The sequence below is a fragment of the Genypterus blacodes genome, unplaced genomic scaffold, assembly GCF_046128005.1.
Source record: "Genypterus blacodes isolate CSIRO-AG114 ecotype Tasmania unplaced genomic scaffold, CSIRO-AGI_Gbla_v1 ptg000067l_1, whole genome shotgun sequence".
Taxonomy (NCBI): domain Eukaryota; kingdom Metazoa; phylum Chordata; class Actinopteri; order Ophidiiformes; family Ophidiidae; genus Genypterus; species Genypterus blacodes.
Window position 1 is genome coordinate 11,575,473 of NW_027466879.1, and position 23,531 is coordinate 11,599,003.

The 23,531-nt window shown below is 40.8% G+C and overlaps 2 protein-coding genes across 3 annotated transcripts; both read right to left on the reverse strand.

Moving 5' to 3' along the window:
- Positions 1-526: 526 nt before the first annotated feature.
- LOC143004898 (aminopeptidase N-like) lies at positions 527-16,465 on the reverse strand. 2 transcript variants are annotated; one of them, XM_076156074.1, is made up of 21 exons: positions 16,326-16,465; positions 10,489-11,199; positions 9,576-9,718; positions 9,167-9,306; positions 8,476-8,602; positions 8,193-8,347; positions 7,415-7,528; positions 7,046-7,189; positions 6,795-6,860; positions 6,399-6,464; positions 6,095-6,270; positions 5,828-5,904; positions 5,176-5,309; positions 3,542-3,597; positions 3,295-3,442; positions 3,116-3,207; positions 2,572-2,682; positions 2,246-2,413; positions 1,874-2,014; positions 1,562-1,643; positions 527-1,428 (listed from the first exon to the last, which is right to left on the reverse strand). In XM_076156074.1, exons 2-21 carry the CDS (start codon positions 11,088-11,090, stop codon positions 1,276-1,278), a joined length of 2,895 nt encoding a protein of 964 aa, XP_076012189.1. In that variant the 5' UTR covers positions 11,091-11,199; positions 16,326-16,465; the 3' UTR covers positions 527-1,275. The 2 variants fall into 2 exon arrangements, with proteins under 2 accessions (XP_076012189.1, XP_076012190.1); XM_076156075.1 differs by lacking the exon at positions 16,326-16,465 and having other exon boundaries at positions 10,766-10,858.
- Positions 16,466-16,790: 325 nt separating this feature from the next.
- Positions 16,791-22,865, reverse strand: ap3s2 (adaptor related protein complex 3 subunit sigma 2). The gene is made up of 6 exons (XM_076156202.1): positions 22,653-22,865; positions 21,793-21,884; positions 21,199-21,310; positions 20,715-20,786; positions 18,843-18,950; positions 16,791-17,934 (listed from the first exon to the last, which is right to left on the reverse strand). The coding sequence occupies exons 1-6, from the start codon at positions 22,719-22,721 to the stop codon at positions 17,809-17,811; spliced, it is 579 nt and encodes a 192-aa protein (XP_076012317.1). The 5' UTR covers positions 22,722-22,865; the 3' UTR covers positions 16,791-17,808.
- Between the last annotated feature and the right edge of the window lie 666 nt (positions 22,866-23,531).

The window sequence follows — 23,531 nt, forward strand, 5'->3', positions numbered from 1 at the left end:
AGGACAATTTCTCCACTGTCCTAATCTGTAAGACACACAATGTCCCTGGCTGAAGTACAGCTCGGTCCAGACTGAACTAAGGTGGCATGAACACAACGTTTGTACATTTTTGAGTCGTACTGATAGAAGCAAAGGAGTTTTCACACACACACACGCACGGACACGAGCGCACACGCGCGCACAAGCGCACACGCGCACACACACACACACACAGTAGCTGCATCCCTGTGGTTGATAGAACAAACTTATGATCCAATGGTTGTCGGGTCAAATTTCTTCTAAGGTGTTGTCTTTGTTGGAACTCTATGACAAGAACACAAGAAACACTGCCCCTGCCTTTTGAAAATATTGCCAAGGTACCCTGAGGCAAGTGTTCAGTTTCAAACAGTAGAAGTCTGCTTATATTGCTGAGACAGGAATTACATTGAAAAATGTGCTGTGTTACTTCAGTGGTTAAACGGAACTAAAATGATCACATATCTGAAAAAGGCTCAATTTATTAAACAAAATGACAATCAGAGACCAATTAAAACATAAGCGATCAAACAATAATTGCAATTTATTTAGTAAGATCACTTTTACACTGATTTTACACTGTGCAGAGTAAAAAGCGACTCTGTGTAAACAAATCCAGCACCCAGTCAGAATCAAAGTCCTAAGGAATCAAAACTATACTCTGTAACAAGCTGAGCAAAGCACAAACAAATATATATGCAGCAAATATAGATTGATTTATTTTAGCTGCTACACATTACAACTGAATATAGGCTGTTTGCATAAAGGTCATCATCCTCTGGACAATGTGGGATTGATCTGATAGCATTTGACTTGTGTGATCATATATTTGGAATTTTCTGATAGATAAAACTGCATATCATAGTACTTTGTGTGATTTTTGACATCAGAATACTATAAATCTTCCTGTATCTCATGATATTTCACTCAGTAATGACTCAGCTTTCTTTGTTTAATTCCTCATATTCACTGTTTCTGCTACTGCATAGCAAGTTTATAATATTTTTCCATATAGATTCAGTTTAATATAGGGGTGTATAGCCTTGTAGCCTTTATTGCACATCTAGTTTGCATAACACATCCTGAGAGAGACCAAACACTGTCCGAACAGCGGCCCGTTGTGTTTCACAGATACCCTATATCACCAAAGAGGTAGTGTATCTCTGAACCATGAAACACACACGTTTGTTCTATTCTGTGTTTGATATGATTTTCATTTATTACAAATCTCTGACGGTACAAAAAATAATTTCTTTCTCCTCATGTGGACTGCTCAGTGAACCACTTCAGCACTTGGGCTTTGTTCTCTTTCACCCATTTGATGTTGGCTGTAGTCTTCTCTATAGCCTGTTCCAGAGCCTGAGTGGCTGAGCCAAAACCAATATGTAGGTTGTCCTCTTTGAATTTCTTAAGCTGAATAAACGAAACAAAAACAAGACAGAGAGACGAACAATTTCAACACAGAGTTTGCAATTGGTATCTTTCTTTTCTTCAAAATAACTGTGAGAAAATGCAGTGTGTTATTTCAGTGTGGTTGACTGCATACCTCCTGCAACTCATACTCTGTAGAGAATCTCCTCGTGACACCACTGACAAGGTTGGAGAACGAGAAGGATCCTTTGCCATATCTGACACACAAAAGAGGAATTTTTTTTATCATGAGGTCACTTAATCACTGCTGATTCATTTCTGTAGAATAAGTACAAATTCCGTTGAAAGTGTGTCATTGACTGTGTTGGGAAGGAACTGACAGTTTCACAATGACCCAGTGGAGAAAATGTTCCTTCTTCAATCAATATGTGCATGCTAACTACATTTTCAGCTGAACTTGCAAGAGGGAAATTATCGAAGTCCATACTGTTGGAAAATGTAGCTCCATCTTGATCTGACAAAATTCCAGGCCAGCGGCAATCCCACAACATTACTTGCTATTGACTGGATGGTAGATGTGGCGTCTTGCTTTCGGATCATTGTTGGGTCCAATGAGTATTCCAAATACCTGCGTCATCCAAAACATTTTGTTATCTCAAGATCATTTCCAAAATGCATTTTCAATACATTTATACTGGAAGAAGTTCAAGCTGTCTAAAGTCTTACTAATCTGTCCCACATGGAGCCCTAAACATTCTCAGAAAATGGATGAAAATCTAATTCCAGTGATATTGAAATCAAAATCCTTATCAAAGAAATAACTGATCAGGTGAATTGAATTGATCTGGTGCAAGTGTACCTGTTCAAAATCCAGGGGGAATTGGCACAGGCCATGGCTGCCCTGAGGCTGGACGATTCAGATGCCACAGTGGCGTTCCTGAACATTTTCCAGGCAAAGTCCCATTCTTCCACTCCACCATAGGCAATAGCATGGCAGTACACTGTGGACTTTAAGTTGGGATGGATCCTGGTCAAAATTAATTCAAATATCGATTAGATATCAATCTCATGGGGCAGATCGAAGGCTGTGGAGATAACGCTAGATAGGAGTGTCAGGGCAAAAGGCCAAAAGGCCAAAAAAATGCATTTTTGTGCACAAGGAGTGTTAAATTCCATTGTACTTACGGGTTGTGGCCTGGATTTGCCATCCACTGTCTGAACCAGCGTTTGGTCAGCGCCCTGCACTCCTCCACACCCATCCCGCAGGCCACTCCTATGGCATTCATCTGATTATATCTGCGAAGGGAGATCGAAGAGAATGGGGATGATTCATCACAAAGCACAATTATACATAGTGACATGGTAGCTCATTCAGAAAGCTCCAGTAGCAATAAGAAGCACACAAGTATCCTGTTGTTGTAAGATGCATCCGTAAAATACAGTTTTATCATTTAAGTAGAAAATCCATGTCTCCCAGATTCGTTTACCCCCAGACTGACAAAAGTGTTAATTTTTGCACAATGGTGAAATAATGCAACAATGGCTCTTTCACTGCAAAGGAAGGAAAGGTGGTAGAAACAGCAGCTTATGATTTACGCAACATGGCATCAGTCTGGCACTGTGTTCTCTGAGCTACCCTGAAATTCCAATATGGTATAACATAAATCCATCCATCGCTAAAAAGTATAATATGTAGACTCTTCTAAATTACTGGATTAGAAACTCTTACTTGTCATTGTGTCCTATTGGTACTCTGGTCCAGTCAGCTGTAAGCACCTTGTAGTACTCAAAAAGTGGTTGGATTTGGTGCTTGAGGTATGACTAAAACAAGAACAAAAGTAACATTAGCAAATTAGTTTTTGTGTCCAGTCATTTCCATTTTCATATTCACGTTCCGACAGCACAAACCTGCAACGCTCCATAGACCACTGTGCGATCAAACATCAGGATGTAGTAGTTGAGGTTCCTTAGTGCCGACTCCCAGGGGATGTAGTCTTGCTCGCTATACAGGTACTCCGTAGTTCTCAGGGCCAATGTGGTATTGACAATTTTTGCTCTACACAAAGACAACAAGACCTTCATATGATTCACATGCTTAGCTGACAACCAGACGCACAATTAATGTAGACATGATGAGTTTTCCTTATTTATTTACCTCGCTAGGTTGAAGGCATCGTCCACTATCTGTGCTCTGTTGACGATTGACAAAGCCTAAAGAAAATAAGATGGATTAAAAAGCTTCTTAGCAGCTCGACCCACACACACACTTTTGTATTAGAATAGATAAGTCCCTAACTAGCTCCTTTCCATTTCCATCATCAAAATCTTACTTCTGCTTGTGCCAACTTGGAAACACAGAGCGGAAACCCAAGAGGCGTTCTTCTACTTTATGTTGACTTAAATCATTCTCAACCGATTTCACACAAACCATCCTGCCACCAGGCCTGTAAAGTTTCACATTTTTTGTTTCAACTGCAGGGTTTCAACAGCAAATGTGCAGTTAAGTTCACGAACCTATCAAGCCACCATAAAAGCAATTATTCATAAAAAGATTTCCCATTTACTGCCTCAACACAAGGCCTTTGTTACATAGAGTACACATTCCTCTTTCCTCCCAGGCGTATCCTACTCCGTCTATGAGAAACATCAACTTACACACACACACACACACATACACTATGTCTACGCTTGGCCTCTGATGAAAATTGAGATATGGAAAAATGGAATTCTGCTCATTGTTGCCTGCCCAGTACAACCCAGCCGAGGCTCGGCTATTTGGATGTATTTTTGCCTATGATTGATCGTTTGATTCTAGTTCAAGCAAATGTCAAGTTGATGAGCACAAGATTTCTCTTCCCCATTGGGCATAGATTTATCCTCCCTTTGGGTCACAATGACAAACTGAGCTAGTTTGACTGCAGAGGGGGCCAGAGAAGAGTTTTTATCACTTCCTGTGCATGCAGCTCGTCACTCATCTGTTGTAGGACGGTTGAGTGGCAGCGCCGCTTTGGGCTCAAGGGATGATTCTGTGGTGATCTGTTCACCTCACCACAAAATAGTTACAATTCCCTGTAGCCCTTCCTAAGCCAGCACAAAACCCATCCTCGGATTTTAGTGCATTCTTACGGTTGCCATGGCTCAGAATCTATGTAGCTCCACTGCTGGGTCTGATCCATCATGTCTCGGAGAGAATAGGACTTGAACCATCTCACAACACAACAGCTTTGACCACTACCCAAGTTTTTGTGTTTTTTGGGGGGCTGTCTTTGTAAGGCAAGTGGTGGGAAAATCATGTTTCCAGTTCTGGGGAAGGAAGGGGACAGAATGTCACTGTGGTTTGGACTATGTAGATTATCCTGACTCAGACTTCAGAAATGTTGCCTGGAAAAGTGACTCATGGTCCTGTTGATCAGTCTATTCACCAGTTTCTGTTGGATGGAGGTCTGTTAGTTTCCAACATTAAGGTGATTTCCTGCTGTCATGTTGGCTTCAAGTTTGATTTTCCAATCATGCTCTCATACAATGTTTTTTCTGCAGAGAATGTGGTGATAGAGGCCGTGCAGAGTGTGTATCCTTTGTAATAATGCATAATCCAACTTGTCTTGTTCTGTATTAACAGTGCAAAGAAACCTATCAATGCATTCTACTATCTTTTTTAACCCTTTCAGACTAGAAACTCATATACAGTATATCCTGGCAAATCATCACCAATTCTTCACCAATTCTTCTGTTCTCTCTACAGTTTCATAAACACATAAGGTGGGGACACTGTGTGCGCCTGGGACTCACTTTGTGGTCGGTGTTGAGCAGGGACAGGAGACGCTCCCAGTTGTCATGGTCATAGTTCACCCTGAAGAATCCAGACACATTGGTGTTTCCCAGCACCCAGTCCTCTCCTGACACTCTCATCTCAGTGTGGATGGCTAATACAAATATGAAAGAAAGACAACAGTGTTCATATTAGTACGTTTTCAGTATGTACATCTAAGTAGGTGTGGCACTGTTTTAGCGAAAACAACTGTAAAAGTGCTGTGTAGGAATTTGTTAATATTTAGAATATGTTGGCATGGGGCAGTAGAAACACCACCTTTTCTCAGAAAACCTCAATTTTGATTTTGATAGTATCCACCCTGCTCAAGTGTCTTAGAGAAACAGACCGAATCACTACCTTCAGCCTTTCCAAAGGAAAAGTAAACAACATCAGGGGAAAAACAGACACCATTGCATTACCACCACAGGTAGTTTTCAAACCTGTAATCTGAGCTAGGGAATGAGTTTCTACTGAGATAGAGTTTTGATCGGATCTCGCACGCATTCTAGTCGAGCCTTCACAGTGTCCAAAGTTGACTTGGGAGCAGAAACAAATCAAAACAACCACGCCAAGGAGGATGTTACTGATTTACGAGTCAGTTAGAGAAGAGCAGCATTATCATGTCTTTACCTGTTTTCTCAAGGAGCCAGTACTGCTGCTGCTCCTCGCCTGACTTCATCCATTTTATTGGGACGAACCATGTGTAACTGGGCAGAAACATCAAAAGATAAATGGTTGGGATTTCATACATTCATTTCTGCCAGATCAGTGTTTGATTCCAAATAATTATGTTACCATTTTGTTTTTGCTCCAGGCAGTGGTGCTTTTTATAGTTAAAATTTTATCATTTTTATCATCTAAACGAAACTTACAGAAAAAGGTAAAATTGGTTCCTACTTGAACTGAGAAGGCTTCTCCACTACAGAGTATGGATCCAACAGGAAGTGTTTCTGGGTTACACGTCCTGTTTGAGTGTCAATAGTGACCACTGGGAAACCCATCTGCAGGGTCCAGCGTTTCATAATGTCATGGACCGTGTGTGGAAGACGCATACCAGGGGTGTCTTCAACTGCCTGAGAACAGAAAACAAACATGGCAGGAGGTGGATATGAAGAAACCCCTACACACCCCACCAGATGTATATCCTTTATAACGTAATGAGCCATGTCCTGAGTCTATCAAGTGTACTCGCTGAGCTGACCTGCTGGAGATGATCCCACAGATCTTTGGACACTGTGTTGCCGAAGGCAAATGTAGTCAGGTAAGACTGAGGAGAGAATGCAGAGATAGCCACCTACTGTTATAGAGTGTATATCATTGTCACAAGGCAGAATTAGGAAATGACAAATCCTACATTTAAAGTGAACCCTCTATGGTTGGTTGACAAGTGAATTTTGAAAATTACATATTTTTCCACCAAATATGTTTTTTGTGCAGTCAGTCAGGCTGATCATCAGATGCATTTAGTTTCTTCTGTCATACCAGCTGACTCTGATATGATCACCACAAATTCCCCCAACACACAGAAGCACACACACACACACACCTTGCACAATCCAAAAGCAGTGGTAAGTAAGTGATTATACTTATTACTCACACTGAGTCCTTTGACAAACACAGGCTCACTGAGAAACTCTGACAGCATCCTGAGTACTGCTGCCCCCTGATAACGACACAAACACACAAACCACCAGATAATTTGTCAGTGTGCCAAAGGCAAAATGTGAAAATCACAATGGTGCTCTTGTATTGCTTCTCACTTTATGTGGATGGGAAAAGTGCAAAATAGTAAAATTGTACTATAGTTTTTGTGCATTTATTTATTCCTGTCATGTGAGAGGAGCAGACCTTGCTGTAGGAAATGGTGTTGAACATTTCGCTGATCTGGGCAGGGTTATTGACCTCCTCTTCTTCACGGGACAGCGGGTGAGATGAGGCCAGGGCGTCCACAGCAAATACCATTTGCACGTCAGAAAGAATGATCTGGTCTTTCTGCAGCCAAGCAAAGAGAAGAAGAAGATGAGTTATGACCATTTTTCCTAAATTACAAATATGTGAGATGTTAAATGGATCGGATCCATATAATGAATTGACCATGTGGCTGTCAAAACTCAAACTAGGATTCCCTGACGGATGCGATTAAGGAATTTTCTCATTTCCTCCTCCTGTTTTCTCTAATATAGAACATTGGGGTGTATGCAGAAGTGTTTTTCTTACAACGTCCCAGGTGGGTTCAGCATAGTCAGCTCCGAGGTATTCCACGTATGAGGCAAAGCCCTCGTTTAACCACAGGTCATTCCACCATCTCACAGTCACCAGGTTCCCAAACCACTGAAGACAAAACAACAAAACACACACAGTAGAAAGGTAAAGAGTTCCCAGAGTTCCTTCTCTCTATCGCTCTCTCCTTTCCCCCCTCTTTCTGTATAGGAAACAATCTCCAAACTGTCCTTAAACTGTATGCACACTGTCATGATAAAGGTTTGCTTCAATAAATAAAAAAAATACGATAAAATTATTTATGAAAGTTCGATCTTGACCGACAACACTGCAAGAAGTAAGATGGCTGGGGGTTGAAACATATTCCAAACCACAAGCCTCTTAATTTGTTTATCTGTCAGGCTTTACAAAAATGTAAAAGGTAGCAGGGTTAATCTGTCCCCAGATGAAGATCGGCCTTCTGCTTAGTAAAGGAAGGATGAGGACTATGGCTGACCTTATTTTTATATCGTTTATTGTTTTCCTTACTCCAGGAAAATCACTTTGTCTCTAGCAGAGTTTGGGGTATTTTTAAAAAAAGGGAAAAAAACCTGCAGTGAAGAACATTGTGTACAATCCATTTCATACCTCAAGAACACTACTATAGTGGAATTATCATTCCTGAATCATATCATGTCTACAAAACTGCACCTTATGCATATTTTTTAATCTCTCCTCTGCTGGAGTGAATAAGCAGATATGACACCTGCAGTTTGGCAGATAATTTGTGGCCTACCATGTGAGCGAGTTCATGGGAGACGACAAAGGTGACTCTCTCTTTGTTTCCGATTGAGGATATGACTGGGTCGTACAACAGGGCCGTCTCCCTGTATGTGATCAAACCCCAGTTCTCCATCGCTCCGGCGTTAAAGTCCGGCAGCGCAATCTGATCTGGAGAGGACAAGGACATCGGGAAGACAGAGAGTAAACAAGAGTCAATACAAATGGAGCTCCAAAACACAAAGAGAATGCACTTTCAGTACATGTGCATAGTGCAATACAACAGTGTGTAGACCTACCTGACTTGGACAGAGGATATTTTACTTTGTAGTACTGCTCATAGAATTGAAGAATTGGCCCTGTCACATTAAGAGCGTAGTCACCCTGTCCAGCAGTAATGGCGTTTCTTCGAGCCCAGATTCTGATCTGCAAAGAATTTGGAAGTTTTTATGCTGTGGCAGCAAAAATAATTAAAGCTTCCTTGCGCCTTTATTGAGGACTGACAAAATGAAACTGGTAAAATTTTAATTTCTGGTGCCAAATGAATTTCCATGTCTTTCCAAATAACAACGCCGAATTGAAATTCCAAAACTCATATTTGAAATTGTTATTAGAGCATTTTTGAAAAGAATTCCAAACTGCACTGGCAAACCATAGACATTCTCCAAAGCGTATCCCCTGCCATATTTGTAAAGAAAGTAAGTATGAAATGCATATCCTGTAGCACACATTTGGCCAAGATTGCTCATAGTACTCTGGTTGCTGATTAAAGAGAGACAGAGATTTTATATTGTTGGTCCTGTTCTCCCATAATCTCTATGGTTCACATGAATCTTCATCTTTAACATTTGCGATTTGTGTTGTTGTTGATCTATGGCCTCAATTGTCACATACCCTCACTGCTAATGTGACTGCTGAGCACATGTCTGGAACAAAGAGGATTTTGGAGTCCAAGCATGAAATCATACCGTTGCGTAAATACATTCTTACCAGTATGGTGTTGTCTTCAGATGACTGAAGGGAAGCAAAGTCACAGACAATGAATGCCAGCAAATATGTGGACATTCTCTCTGTTGGATCAAATGTAGTTATTCTCACAGCCACGCCACCAATGACAGAGTCCACAACCTCTGTATAGAGAGAGAGTAACAGTCAGACAGTCATCGACATCTCCTTTTCCCTGTTGTTCAGGTTATTAAGTATTTAAACAGTACAACCCCCAGAGACCTCCTATCGTCTTCTTCTACTTCCCTTTTGCCCTTAGCTCTGCAAAGAACATTTCTTAAAAGAACATTTCAGTCTTTCTGCAATATGAAAAGAGGTCGATTCACTGAATGGCACCTTCATCCACTGAGAGTAGAGAGAATGTACATGGAATATGTCTCTTCCTCAAACCAACCTCTCTCTTTGCTGTTAGACAGAGCTATAGTGTCTCTATCATGGATGATGGTGACGGTGAAGACGGCTTTCATGGCCGGCTCATCGAAGCAGGGGAAAGCTTTCCTGGCATATGTCGCTTGCATCTGCGAGGTGGCGACAATTCTGCAAAATAGCCCATTTACATATTAACACAGGAAATGCAGCACTTCAGTGGCACATGCATCCCAAAATCCCACGGAGAGAAACAGTCATTGTCAATGCAGAATGGCAGAATGAATCCTCCACAGCATCTACGTGAGGATTTATTTGTCAGATTATATTTTGTAGCTCTGCCATATACAAAGTCTTGTTACATTAATTGTTTGTGTCTATAGAGAGAATGATCCCATCTCATAATCCAAGACACAGTGACGAGTACATGGGCCACAAAGGAAATCTCAATGATTTTGTTTCTAACGTGGTGGCCCAAAGCCCCACTGACGCCAACAGCAATCTAAAATCTTTGATGAGGAGCTTCACCCTTTCTTTTCTGTCTTTGTATCATGCAAATACCTCCATCAAAGTGAAATACAGACAAATCAAATCAAATCCTTGACTTTCTGAAAATGCAGCTTTTATGAGTTCAGAGCTAAAACAACCTCAGGTCATTGGTGTCATCGCCACACATGGAACAGTGTAAATGTTTTACACAAAGTTTACACTAACTGTCACGTCAAACGCTAGATTTGGCTTTAGCTCAGAGCTCACGAAAACTGTTTTTGAGGCTAAAGGCAAGGATATTTCAATTTTAACTGCATTTGACAGACAAAAGGAGACAAAGAAGCAAAACGGAACCACCACCACCTGCATTTGATAGAAAGTCACTCTTGCAACTGGTGCCTCTCTTTCGCTTTCTTTTTTTAGTTACTTTTTTAGTGTGAAACATTGCTTACTTCCTCACACCATCTTCAATGTATTCACTCCTATAGAAGCCTTGCAGGTCATCTGCCAGCTCCCCCTGGAACTCAGTGTTAAGTAAATAGGAGTCTCCCACAGTTAGTGCGCTGTGCAGCTGAAGAACTAGATACTCTGTATTGACCACAAGCCAAGATTTCTGTATGGAGGGTGCAGGGGCTCCATTAAGGCCAGTTAGTTTTGCAAGGTGTCCATTGGTGAGAGTGAGATTAAGTTTGTTGCAGTGGATGAGGATGAGATCAGTTTCCTGCGTACATCTGAAGATGACCGATGAGTGTCCTGTGAAGATGTACAGGCTGTCAGCATTGAGGTCCAGCTGAGGCCACAGGGTCACATTGTAGGAGAGGGGTTCAAGGGACTGCGGAAGTCTGTAGTGGTCCCAGGGTCCTTTTGGTGTGGGGGGGGTGGGGGAAGGTGCAGGCGTGCTGCTACCTGTCGCTCCATCTTCGGCGTTCCCTCGCATCCTGGCCTTTGCCTTGTCTAAAGCAATGGACAGAGCTATGATTGTAATTAGAGCGCAAACCACCAGCACCATCAAGCCCCGGCCCAGGTTTTTACTGAGATAGTAGCCTTTCCCCATGGCTGAGGCAAGAGGTCACAGGAGAAACAAGGACTCTTCTTCTGTGTTCCTCCAGCGCAGCAAGGTTTGTTCCTCCTCAGTTAATGGCAAAAACACATTACCATTACACCTAAAGAGACATGGAAAGAGGGACAGAAGTCAGTTATTCAGTCTTGGCAGGTCTACATTAAATGACAACATCAAATAATTACATTATAAATTCGCAGCTGAATATAAGCAGGGTCTATTTTCAGATTCCTCCTGATGCCTCTGCGTGCTTGCTCTTACTCCCTCTCCCTCTGTATGGGGAGTGTATCTCCCCGCAGATGTTTCCCTGTGTGGGTTTGGTTCTTAGACGAGGTTATTTGTAGGCTTTGTCAGTGTGTAGAGTTTGCTTCCTTGTCTTAAACTAACCGCATTATTAACCAAGTATGTCTAATCGGTTTTGTCTCTGTATTGGATTGCTCTGGCTTGATTCTAGATGGTGACTGATTTATTTAAAGTGTGCCACTTCTTGACACAGACTAAAGCAGAACACAGAGGGAAGGAAGTTGCTCTGAATCAAGCCCAGAGTGAGCTACGATAATCGCTTTCTACATGATTATTCTTTTCAGTAAAGCTGACTATGGTGGATCAGAATCAGTGAGGTTTAAGGAGTAGTGATTTTAAATACAAAGCACTCACTCACTATACTGAGCATTTGTCTTTGAGGTTATTACGGGATTGAGGATACTTTACAATGAATGTCAATATGTATTATGTGATTACTTACATGACTGACTTGATCGTTATGCATTTAACATGTGATACAACTGAAGTTCCCTTGATGGCTTGATTATGGAATTTGATCATGATCATCTGGTCAAGTCCTTCACACTCATGACACACCAGCACCAGTATTTTCACTTATTCTGGCTGATCAGATCTCTTCTAGAGACAGTGTAGGTGTATACAGACTGTGCTTGACTTCACTGGTTGTATATTGCACTTGTGACCATGGAATGACTTTTTTTTATTTTCCTTCTATTTTATAGTGTAATATAATCTCTGGTGTGTAACGTGTTGGACAAGGTTGCTTGTTGTCAAACTTGAGGTCCACACCTATTGAAATACTTTCGGGAAGCCAAACCACTTAGCTGCTGAACTGCCCGGAAGGCTTTATGATTATGATTCCCGTATGTTAACATTGACCCATTTCTGGTTCAACTAACTGGTTATAACCTGCACTGTCACCTACTGTTGTTAATGAATAGAAACAGTACATCAAAATTCAGGCATCGAAAGACGGATGTCAAACGTTCTCCTCATGAGCCAAGGCCAGTATTCATTCAATAAATAAATTCTGCAATAACTAGATTTACAACTGATATCAACTGTGCCATGTGTTATGAAGTCCAAGGACATAAACGCTCATCATATCCAGGAAGGGAACAATGCTTAAGATAATTCAATAAAATTAACTTCATAAATGTTATGGCAGATAATCTTCCGGGCCTTTAATTAGCTTGTCCCCAGACAAACAGAGGCCGGAGTTGATTCATACCAAAATCGAAGAAAGGAAGTGTCTACACCTCAATTAATCAAGGGCAACAGAAATCTTGATTCCTTTATGCCTTGTTAGCTTTAAATCACTTGCAACTCACCCATTACAAGTCAGAGAATTACCTATGACATACTACTGAGGCCCTGGCCTACACCATCAGAATCACTTTACTTTCCATAATACCGCACAAACCAGCATTATACTCCTGTATAATTCTTACAAAGTAGAATTGTCAATTCCACAACAATTGGGATCTGAAGTATCATTACTGACCAGCAAACCAGATGGTTACATTCAGGCTTTATGTGTTTGGGTTGGTGATGGCTTTGTGTAGTTAGAGGTGTGATGTGTTTTCAGAGAAGGATCTAGAACCCTGCCTGAAATTATTGTGAGATCCAGAACAACAAAGTCTTCATGAGATGTAACACACACTGACAATTCACCTGACTCAACAAAATTTTACAGACATTATAACATTTTAATTGGTGTCTTTACTTTATGACCATATGACCAATGTTTTGTCCCCTGAATTTTGTGACCTTCTGTTTCTATTAATATGTGACTACATTTATGGTTCTGTCCATGTTTTCATAATCAAGCGATTGTTTGCTCAGTCAATGAATAAGTAAGTTTTCTCCACTCAAGTGTGCTTTTATTTGTCATAAAAAATATGATGAAAATATTTTAAATGGGACAAATTATAAAAATGTTTATGTCTAGAAACCTTTGCAATGCTTAAATTAAAGAGCACAAAAACAAATTGACCTTCATTTGATGCTGCACTACCCACTGTGCATACTGAGTGAAAACAGGTATTAGTGGTAGTTGTAGTAGCAGTAGTAGTAGTAGAAGTAGCCTGTCTGAGCAGGCACCACTCACTGTCTGTCTAATCAGGGGTTAAGGCAGGTCCATTCAGTATTTTATATGTACATGTTTTATGATGTTTATACTTCTCTAACAAACATGTTAGAGAAGTACAGGACAATCAAAAACAACAACTCCTCAGATTCCAGTGAGTTGGTAACATTGCTGTAAGTGTGCAAGATCTGCAAATAGGCCCCCTAGTGATCACAAACAGATGAACGCTTCTTTGACTAACTTGAATAGACCATTTCAGGTGTAAGTAATAGAGCCGCATTCCGTGTCTGAAGAAGAAGATCCCATCGTTGAGAAGTTTAACATTCAGGTACATGCATTTTTTCATGCAGGCTTTTATACACAACACACAATGCAAATCACACACACATCAAATGGCACCCCGGCAGTGCCCTTGAGGCAAACCGGCAACACTTCGGCTTCCAGCTGCCAGTCAACGTTTTTTGGTCCACAGCCCACCTGAACCGGCCACCTTCCGGTTCCCAAGCCAAGTCCCCTATGGACTGGGCCACTGCTGCCCCACTGCGCTCACTGTCTCAGCTCAGCATAGAGTCATTGTCAATGTCGCTTGTGCTTTTGCTCTAATCGCACGTGAAAAGTTTTCTGTTAGAAATGTCAATGACCCTTTTACTGTTCTCCAACAGTACAGGTTTACCTTTGCACACACAAAGAGCTTGGGAATAGATCAGCTGACAGTTAATGTTTAACATCTGGTGACCTACAGTGTGACATGATTCTGTTTGTAATTAGATTCAAGAACTTAAGACAATGACTCCTTGACACTGAGTACTTGTATTCAGTCTTACATAATGTTATAGCTATACTGACATAACATCCACATCCACCACCATTTCTAATTAATGCTCATGATGCACCCTTGTCATTCTTTCAGTTGTGATGGATAACATTCAGCCATTCATACTTAAGTAGATTATAGGTAGCAGTAGATGGCATTATCCCATCATGCACAGTTACACACGATTCAACTATTTTATTATCGAGAAAGTACCTGGAACGATCCCTGGCACCTTACTGCAAAAACAAATTGCTGCTGTATGTGAATGTGAGATCCTTCATTCAGATTCAGAACATCTGGAAACAATGAATCCAAAACTCATTCAACCCTCTGCAGACCAAGACCACACAAACTACACATATCCCCAGATCTAATACAAAAACAAACCAGCTCAGCTCATGAAGATTACTGCAATAATGATCACCTTGAATTGTAAAAGAACATGACTTCACTGAGCAGCGATGACAGAGACAATCAGTCCTTTAGAAAGTAATACTAGCTGACAAGAGGCCGTGTCATGCAATAAACTTAACACAGACAAATAGGAACAGGAAGTGCAGTTGGTGCAAAAGGTCAAAGTCAAACAAGGCATAAGTTACATATGTGTCATTTTACTGTTAATCCCTTTTTTCGCCTGGAAGCACGAAGAAACACTTGATCAGCACTCAAGAGACAAACAGCATCACTGAGGGTTTCTTTTTCCTGCAACTCCTTTTTTAGGTTTTGTTTCACGCGGTTACTACGATTTCCTGTTCTTATCTCTGCTTATCTAAACATGTGAATGTGAAACACTTTTTAACTCACGTGCATTTACTTTTCTCATCATTGCACCTGCACACCAACATGTGACCTCAACTATCCATTCCATGTGTTAACCATTATCAGCCTTCACACTGTTGCTGTAACAGAGCGACCTTGGCCAGATGTAGGAGTGTTGACATGCAGTACAACCCGTTCAGGATGTTGAAAGCTAACCAAGAAATCTCAGCAGAGTGGAGAGACAAAACCTCCTAATGGTCATACTGGGACCAAAGGACAGAGTGAATTATTTTCTGTTCAGTAAAGCAACAAGTCACAAGAGATTCATTTCTTATACCAGTGAAGGCAGGAACATGCACAAGCATCCTGAGAGAGCACCACCCTCAATTATACTGTCAAATATGTAGATGCTATATCATAACAAGCCCATGTGTAACACGTGTGCAAAAAATACAAACCAACTTCCAAACACCAAATATATAAACTCTATTAAATGTATGAAATAAAGTGTATGTCATGATATAATAAAAATGCATGATGAAAGCTTTTTATTGCCGTCTTTAAATGCACATTGAGGGAGATGTATGGATGACACATACAATCACACTTCTAATATGCTGATGATTTTACTTTGTTTCACTATTAATATTTGCTGCTTGTCTTTTGTCGGTTTCTCTTCTTCTTTTTTTGTGGCAGATCTTAAATTAACACCTTGAGACTGTTTTGTACCTGTAACTTTATTTTGGACTCTGTAGTGCCTTCTATGAGACTTGGTGTACTCGTGCCTGTTCTAGAACAGAATTATTAATAACATTCACTTATGTACAACTTGTTTCTTAAGACATTTCTTTTTGATAGCTGTCTGATTTTAAGTTTGTTCAGGTATTAGGATTAATTGGGTTAGGGTCAAATGCAAAGCAGAGGAAGTATAGGGACCATACTGAATGAATTGTCGATTCTATGGTAACTTGGAGGGTGACACTGACACGGACACTGTCAGCAAATCAGTTTTCATTGACAGTGTGAACAACACTATACTCAAAACATGTCTTTAAAGTATTCACTGGCAAGGACAATCCTTTTCATTTGTGAACAAATTTCAGAGAGGGAATCTAATCTCAAAAGCAACAGCACAGCATTGTACCAGATGTGCACACAGTCAGTTACTATTTCTGTACAAATTAACTTTGATGCGGAGGAAAAGGCAAGCCACAGAATAACAAGTTAATTTACAGCATAGTGACTATAGCACAGATGTCAGAAGAGGAAAAAGAGTACATACCAAACCCTTTTTGAGCTGGCCCTCCACAGCAGATTTAAGGCTGTAAGAGGAGTGGAAGTTGAGCTGGAATGATTTTGGCTGATGTGAAACAAGTCTGTCTGCATCTGTGACGGCGAAGGGAGGAGGGAGGCGGTGTGAGCTACCACAAGTTCTGCTTGCTGGAGGAAAGATGTTGGGAGGGGGCAACTCCCTTCACATCCACAAAAAGCTTCACTGAATCAGTGGGAGGGGGGATGAAAGAATGTGTCTGTATCAACAACACTGTGAACTTATTGTGGTTGAGTTCAGGACTGAAGAGGAACCCAGCGCAGAAGATCAGCGGTGGGACAGAATGTACCTATAATTGTGTCGGCAGCACCATTATACTGGTAGACCGCAGCCTGGTGAGTCAAGATAACCAGCACAAGAAAGATTCCAGATTCTTAAGGACAAGGTGGTGCATGAAAAAGCACAGGCACACAGGAATCTGTATTTTCATTTATTTGACAATGGCAGGGAATGACTTTGACACGGACAAAGGTTCCTCATCTGAGGCCGGACAGGATTTCAGGGGAAAACTACAGAGACCTTCAAAGTAGCTTCAAAGACAATCTGCATCAGTCATCTGACCACGAAATACAATCATGTAGACACAAACACACTTTACACAAACAGCCAAAATGGTTAGCCATTGAAGCAGATGTTGGCAGGAACCTATCACATCACATTAAAACTTGGCTGGAACTGAAAAGCATTTACATTTTTTCTACAGATTGTGCATAATATGCACCCAGGGGAACAATAACAGTATTCACAAATCACAGGTACGTTATAAACACAAGTCCAATATATTACAATTGGAGAAAAATTTAAATAAGAGGAAAAAGCATACAGATTCGGATCTCAGACTGTGAAAACGGCTTACAGCAAAGGATTTAGGATGTGTCCGAGAATGTCAAAGCCTAATGCAGGAGCCAGGGGTCACATTTCTGGGTCCGAAGTGCAGTCGACTCCAGACACGAGGAAAGTCGGGTCATGCTGTGATTAAACATGGAATATTTGTAACAGTGGACAGGAAACTACAACTACAGACTTTTTATTTCCATTGAGAAAGGGGAAGATAAGACAATTGGAGCAAATATATGCAGAAGTAGTTGAATTAAAAGAGAGATATCAATATGACTCATTATGCTTCATAGAATCAGACTTTACAATATTGTGCAAATCTCAAAACTGGAGTTACCTGCAACTTTCATACAGCAAAACTCAAAAATAATCCACAGCTCATCTCCCGTGTGTGTGAAACCATCGGAATGACGGGGAGAGAAGAGTGGTTCATATTCTTTAGTATGTATATATATATATATAAAAACAGTTTTATATACATATCAGAGCTGGGTGGAAGGGAACAGCAAGAGAAATGGAGTCATCAGTAGTACTTCAACCTGGCGGAGCTCAGCCAGGACGTCCTCGCTCGCTCTCTCTCCCCCTCGTCGCGTCCGGTTCAGAACGGTGATAGGCTCGGCACTTTGATATTAATGTCTCCGATGTTGATGTTGCGGGGGATCTCGGGGAGGTTCATGTTCTTCACGGCGGAGACGGCTCGGGCCGGAGCTGCTGACAGCCCTCCCTGCCCAAACGCAACAAGATAACACACAGAAACGTACAGAATGAAGTGATTGTTGCAAGTTGAGGCGGTAAATTATGAAGGGTAAATGTGTGAAATCAATGGATGAAGTGTGTAGTTTAATAGATAATTAAGATCATATCCAGAAATAGTAATAAGAATACTAATAATCCTAACTTTGGAGTCATCCTATTATAGGGCAGTTAGGCCCTGTTGAGTCAGTAAATCCGTGGGAACTGAAACGTTGAGGCCTTATTTGAATTGACGTAATCAACAAGTGTTCTTTTGTTTGTTTCCAGGGTTCGATTTGTCTACTTTATGCCACAAAGCCTGACGCAGATGAATGTAGGGCTTTGTGGCAGCCCATTCTCAAACCTTGCATGTAGGAAAACAATCTGTTATCCTGACTGGGTTTCTAAACATTGATGGTCTTTACACAAAGGCAACGCAGGCGTTTAATGTTAGGATTACCTGCCTCCAGCAGGAATGTTATATTGATTAAAGCCAGATTTAAGTCATCACATCTCTATCTCTCTCTTCCTCTGTGTCGTGGTGATGTATTAGAGACATTCCAAGATGGTTGTGGTCTTCTTTCTCCCATATTGAGTCTCAACAGTAAACTCTGCCTACACACACACCGTTTGTCTTGGATGGTTACCAGGTCAAATGTCCCTCAATCATTGTTGTAGCGTTTGAGTCACTGTTTTGATAGCGTTATATTTCCCCACCCTGCCACTAATGCCTCTAGAAGAGAGCAGTTTGCTCCACGCATTTGAACGCCAAGCAAATTTACAGCCTGGTAGATGATGATGACAATGAAGTAAAATATAATCAGAGCCTGGTTTTCATCTGTATACTAAGGACCAGAAAGCCATTTACTGGTCCTTTTCACGTGTGCAGTAGAATCTGACCTCTGACTTCTCCATGCGGTTCTGCACTTCCACCTGGGCTACGATCTCATTCATGTTGGTCTCCAGCACCATGCCTCCCATCACCACCTCCTGCAGTATGTAATGGACCTGCAAAGCACAGAACATAGCAGTTTATATACAATAGAACTACAGCAAAACCCTGAAAAGATGAGTTTAAAAAAACCTTTTGGTGTCCTGTGTGTTCCTGGGACTGAACGTAGGAATACATTGTATCATGCAACAGAAAATGCAGTTAAAACTACATGAACCTCTCTCATCTTGCTCCAAATTGCCCCCATGTGAAACTGTGAAGCTTATTGCCAATTACAATTCTCAGAAATTCTATAATTCTTTCACAATCTGGCTCATCTTTTTATTTCTACCATTAAACTAAAAGGGACGAGACAGCAGAAGATCGAAACTGGAGTCCTGCACAACAGTCATGACTTCAGTCAACAAGAACAAAAATGTGTACATGTGTACAGACGTTTGTTTGATGATCACGTTTTTCCACAAGGGCAAATAGCTGCAAGAGGTTTACCCCAGAACAAGCACTATAAACATAGGGAAAGTTGTGACTCAGCATGCAGTTAACAATAATTTACTCAATAACTTTTGGAATGTGGCAATTTGTTTCAAATTACACATATGTTTCAAAGTCAAAACTCTGCCACGGGGCCACTACCTTCTGAATCCTGCAACTGTGTACCATTCTCAATTGCAGCACGGGTTCACAAAGAAAAAGAACAGAAAAAGAGTTCCCCTCTCGAGCTGAAACATTTCCAGGCTTCATCTTGAGAACATTTCTCTGGCCAAACCCATCTGCGCCACATGACATCAATTTCCTACTGGGAAAATTCAATCAAGATGGCCGAAAATGTGCCTGATTAGCCTGCAGCGACACATCGAGTCCAGCCTCGGTGAAACCTGAACACTCCACAGCGGTTCTCTCGGATATTCTCCAAAAGGTTTTCGCGAGACGGAGAAACGTACACAAAGGAGGAGAATGGCAAAGAAGTTTTTTCCCCCACAGTTTGGTTTTGATTTTGAGTGAGTTTAGCTTTGTTATCAGAGAAGGAAATCTAGGTTTCTACACATAATTGCCACATAAATTCCAAATATTTTCCCTTAGGTTTTCTACCATGACCTCACAAATTCTCCAAAGCTGTATATCCACAGTGTAATAAAGCAAAGCTATGGCGACCTTGTGAAACTAAACTTGTTTTACATCATCACGTTTAAACTGGCTGTAACCAAAAACATATTGAGGTGAGAAAACTGTTCATTTGCTCCAATGCTGCACAAGTTCAAATAAGAACAACATGAATCAATAACTTCATGTGCCCATACGAATTCTGCGTTACATCTTTGTTCATGAAAAAAGATACAGTTTCAACTTGTTTCTCTGGCAACCTTTTTGTGTTATATTTCTCAGCATTTGTCCACATTATGAAGATGCTGCGGCACTGGGCAGAACATTTTCAGACCACCTCTCTGGCCTGCCGCCTCCATACTAATAAGATGGAAATCCACCTCCACCCCTCTGACTCACACTGTGGATCAAAGATATTCCGAAGTATGCCAACCTTGGTAAAAAAACATCAGATTTATATTGAAGGGTTCTAAAAGGATATTTAGTAAAAGGTCTTTTCCTTGAATATGCCAAAAAAAAGCCTGATGGATTTCTGGCTCTACTCACCATATGACAATGGAGTCTTGTCATCTGTTTCTCTTGATGAATGTTTCACTGATTCTATTTTCGTAATTTTTAGAAGATTTCACTCAATTGTTGGGAAAAGGAACCCCGTCCCCTTCTCATTAAAAAGCAAAATCCTATAGAGTAGTCTAACCAAAGCGTGACGTTTGTCTCACCTTGTCCATATGGAAGATAAGATCCAGCTCGCAGACGTTTTCAAAGCATTTGTCTAGAGTTTCCACGAAAACCTACAATGAAGACGGATTGCAAATTTATTAAACACTTGTAACAATGAACATTTTCAAACATCTACCTACTGCGTACACAAGAGTATAACACCCAGAACTGCACTCTATTCATAAGGTTGACCTGTCAGATTCACTTCTATGGTCCTGTTTGCAGCTGGATCATATTCTAGGCCTTTCTAATATTGTCCTCTGCACATATATAAAACAATATTAAAGAGGCAAACCTTCATTTTAATCATTTAAGCGACTGTCTTGTCTAAACACATTATCAGTGAGTTGTACAGTCGAATAAATTCCCCTTCCAAGAATAGCAACATTTCAAGGGAGCAACGGCTGGGAACCATCACTCAAACATTCATTATCCTCCCGTGTGCTGAAAAATGGAGAAGAACTTGGTGAAGAATTCACTGACCTGGATTAGGTCCAGAATGCCGAGCTCGCTCTCAGAAGAATCCACGCAGAACACAAAGTAGAGCGTGGCATAATGCCGGTAGATCAACTTGTAATCAGAGCCGCCGATGAGGCTGCAAGCAGATAAAAAGGAAAAAATTACAAGCTTTGGAGTGAAAGATCAAAGACAAATAAATGCAATAATTGGGGCTCTTATACACCTGCAGTGATTTAACAACAAATGAAAAACAATGACTAAGACTTGGGCAGATTTTGTGCAGCCTGCTACTGCTGCCAGGTAATCAGGTCAGCGTCTGAGGTGAAAGCAAACGGACATCTGGGAAGCATCCAAGTTTTAGTTCGTAGTTTTCCCCCTCAAATGTCATAACGCATCAAATTCCAGCTCTGGTTAAAAGTGTCCGCCCATAACTTGCGAGTTCAACTCATGACTTTCAATCAAACACTCAACAGGAACAACCCATCACACAGTTAATAGATCCCATCTTGTTGTGATAGATTGTTGTCCACTGGCAAACACTTCTGTGAAAATATAACATTTAGGAATTACATATACAAACACTGTGTCACTTTCACTCAGACAAACATCATTACTTGCCTTCCACCCTCAAGGAAGTTGCAGACATTGTCGTCTCTCTTAGAAACCAAATGGAAAGTTTCCCGAATGATCTGCTGCTGCATATCCTCCGCCTGCAAGAACACACACATGACAAACACGGTCCACTGAGTGCAAAGGGACGGAACACATTTGACTTTGACGTCCTGTAACCAGTCTGGATTCATAAATCCTCTGGACACATACAAACCATTACATGACCGGCTCTAGGTGATAAATGGAAGAGGCAAAGCTAAACTAATGGCGAATCTCTATATGTCTTCAAATTGCTTTTCATTCATCAGTGGACAAACCTAAAGGGATCTGAGTTGCGGTGAAATAAAAGAGAAAATAGTGTACAATCAATATAATAAACACCAAAGGTTTGGGAGCTCCAATACAAATACAATTAACTTGTCATGAAACTGGTTTTCATCTGCTGAACAGTGGCTTGGCTCAAAGTTTAACATGACGTCATGACTCCCCGTATCTGTACATTTATGAATAATAAAGTCGTCATTATTCTACTGCCATTCATTTGAATCTTGATCTTGGAAGTCAAGAAGATTGAAAGAAGAAACATTGTTATTGTACACGTCACTTACAGCGCCAACTGCATAATTTAGTCGTTAGTAGTTATTTGGCGTCGGCTAGTGCTAACAACTGTGGCTCCAAGAAGTCGGACACACAAGAGCAACACCCGACAATCACGATTATGACAGGACAAAGATTTTGAATGACAGCATGAACGATGGTAGCGGACAAAACACAAGTAGACAGCCTGTACCGGAACATCATTGTGTAGCATTAGCGTTTGTCAACAGGCTAATTCATGTTCTGACACCACTTCCAACAATACTCACAAAATATTGATAGAATCTGATCATCCGCGGCTTTCCGTGGTTGTTAAATATCAATATGGCTTTAATCATTTTTGCTCCTTGGTGTTTTACAAGCAGAATATTCAATAATGTCTCAAATATTATGATAACGGAACTGTTTAAATGGCGTTAGCTCGACGGCTAATGAGCTACACGGTATGCCAGCTGCCGGAACACTGTGTTCATGACATCCGGTCGAGTCTCCGATTCTAGTAGTAGCCGACAACAAACTCCTGAAATGTTTTGTTCCTGGTGCGTGATGAAAATAATTCAAAGGGTACTTTTTCCATAACATTAACAAAATGAATAGGTTGTAAATTGTTTTAAGGACGTAAGAACTTTTTGACAACACATTTAATAGCATATGTGGATAAAGAGAGTAATGTGTTCGTCAATACAATATCTTGTTCTCTCTCTAGCTCTATCTTCGTCTTTCTTGTCGTAAGTGGTTCGGTAGCGACCTCTACTGGCAACCATATTTATTGTAGAAATCAACAGACTGCCTCGTCAGTTGCTGTGGTCGGCGATCTCATTTTATTGTCAGTTACAATTAAATTAGAACGACAGATTACACCAATGTGAGAATCCGTCTGAAGATCTGGATGGAACCGGTAGTCAAGTAAGTGACACCATCATCACATCCACAATTTGTTCATCAAATGAATCATCACTTACTGACTAAATTCAAACGTTATCTGTCTCCTTTATTTTGTTTTCTATTGTTATTATCATTTAACATTTATTAAACCAACACAGCCAGTTAAAATTGAGATCTCGTTTTCATTCGACTTGTGACTAAAATAACAACACAGTTTTGTCACTTGAACCCACATTTATACAAAACTCACTGATTGACTGAAC

Excerpts from the sequence above, each read along its gene's own strand:
- LOC143004898 (XM_076156074.1), bottom strand. The coding sequence starts at position 11,090 with ATGGGGAAAGGCTACTATCTCAGTAAAAACCTGGGCCGGGGCTTGATG. Across the intron at positions 5,905-6,094 it reads GAGAAGCCTTCTCAGTTCAA|TTACACATGGTTCGTCCCAA; the intron begins GTAGGAACCAAT and ends GTTTCTGCCCAG. Across the intron at positions 2,683-3,115 it reads CCAATAGGACACAATGACAA|ATATAATCAGATGAATGCCA; the intron begins GTAAGAGTTTCT and ends CTCCCTTCGCAG.
- ap3s2 (XM_076156202.1), bottom strand. The coding sequence starts at position 22,721 with ATGATTAAAGCCATATTGATATTTAACAACCACGGAAAGCCGCGGATG. Across the intron at positions 21,885-22,652 it reads TCAGATTCTATCAATATTTT|GCGGAGGATATGCAGCAGCA; the intron begins GTGAGTATTGTT and ends GTGTTCTTGCAG. Across the intron at positions 21,311-21,792 it reads AACTTCCTTGAGGGTGGAAG|CCTCATCGGCGGCTCTGATT; the intron begins GCAAGTAATGAT and ends ATCTGCTTGCAG.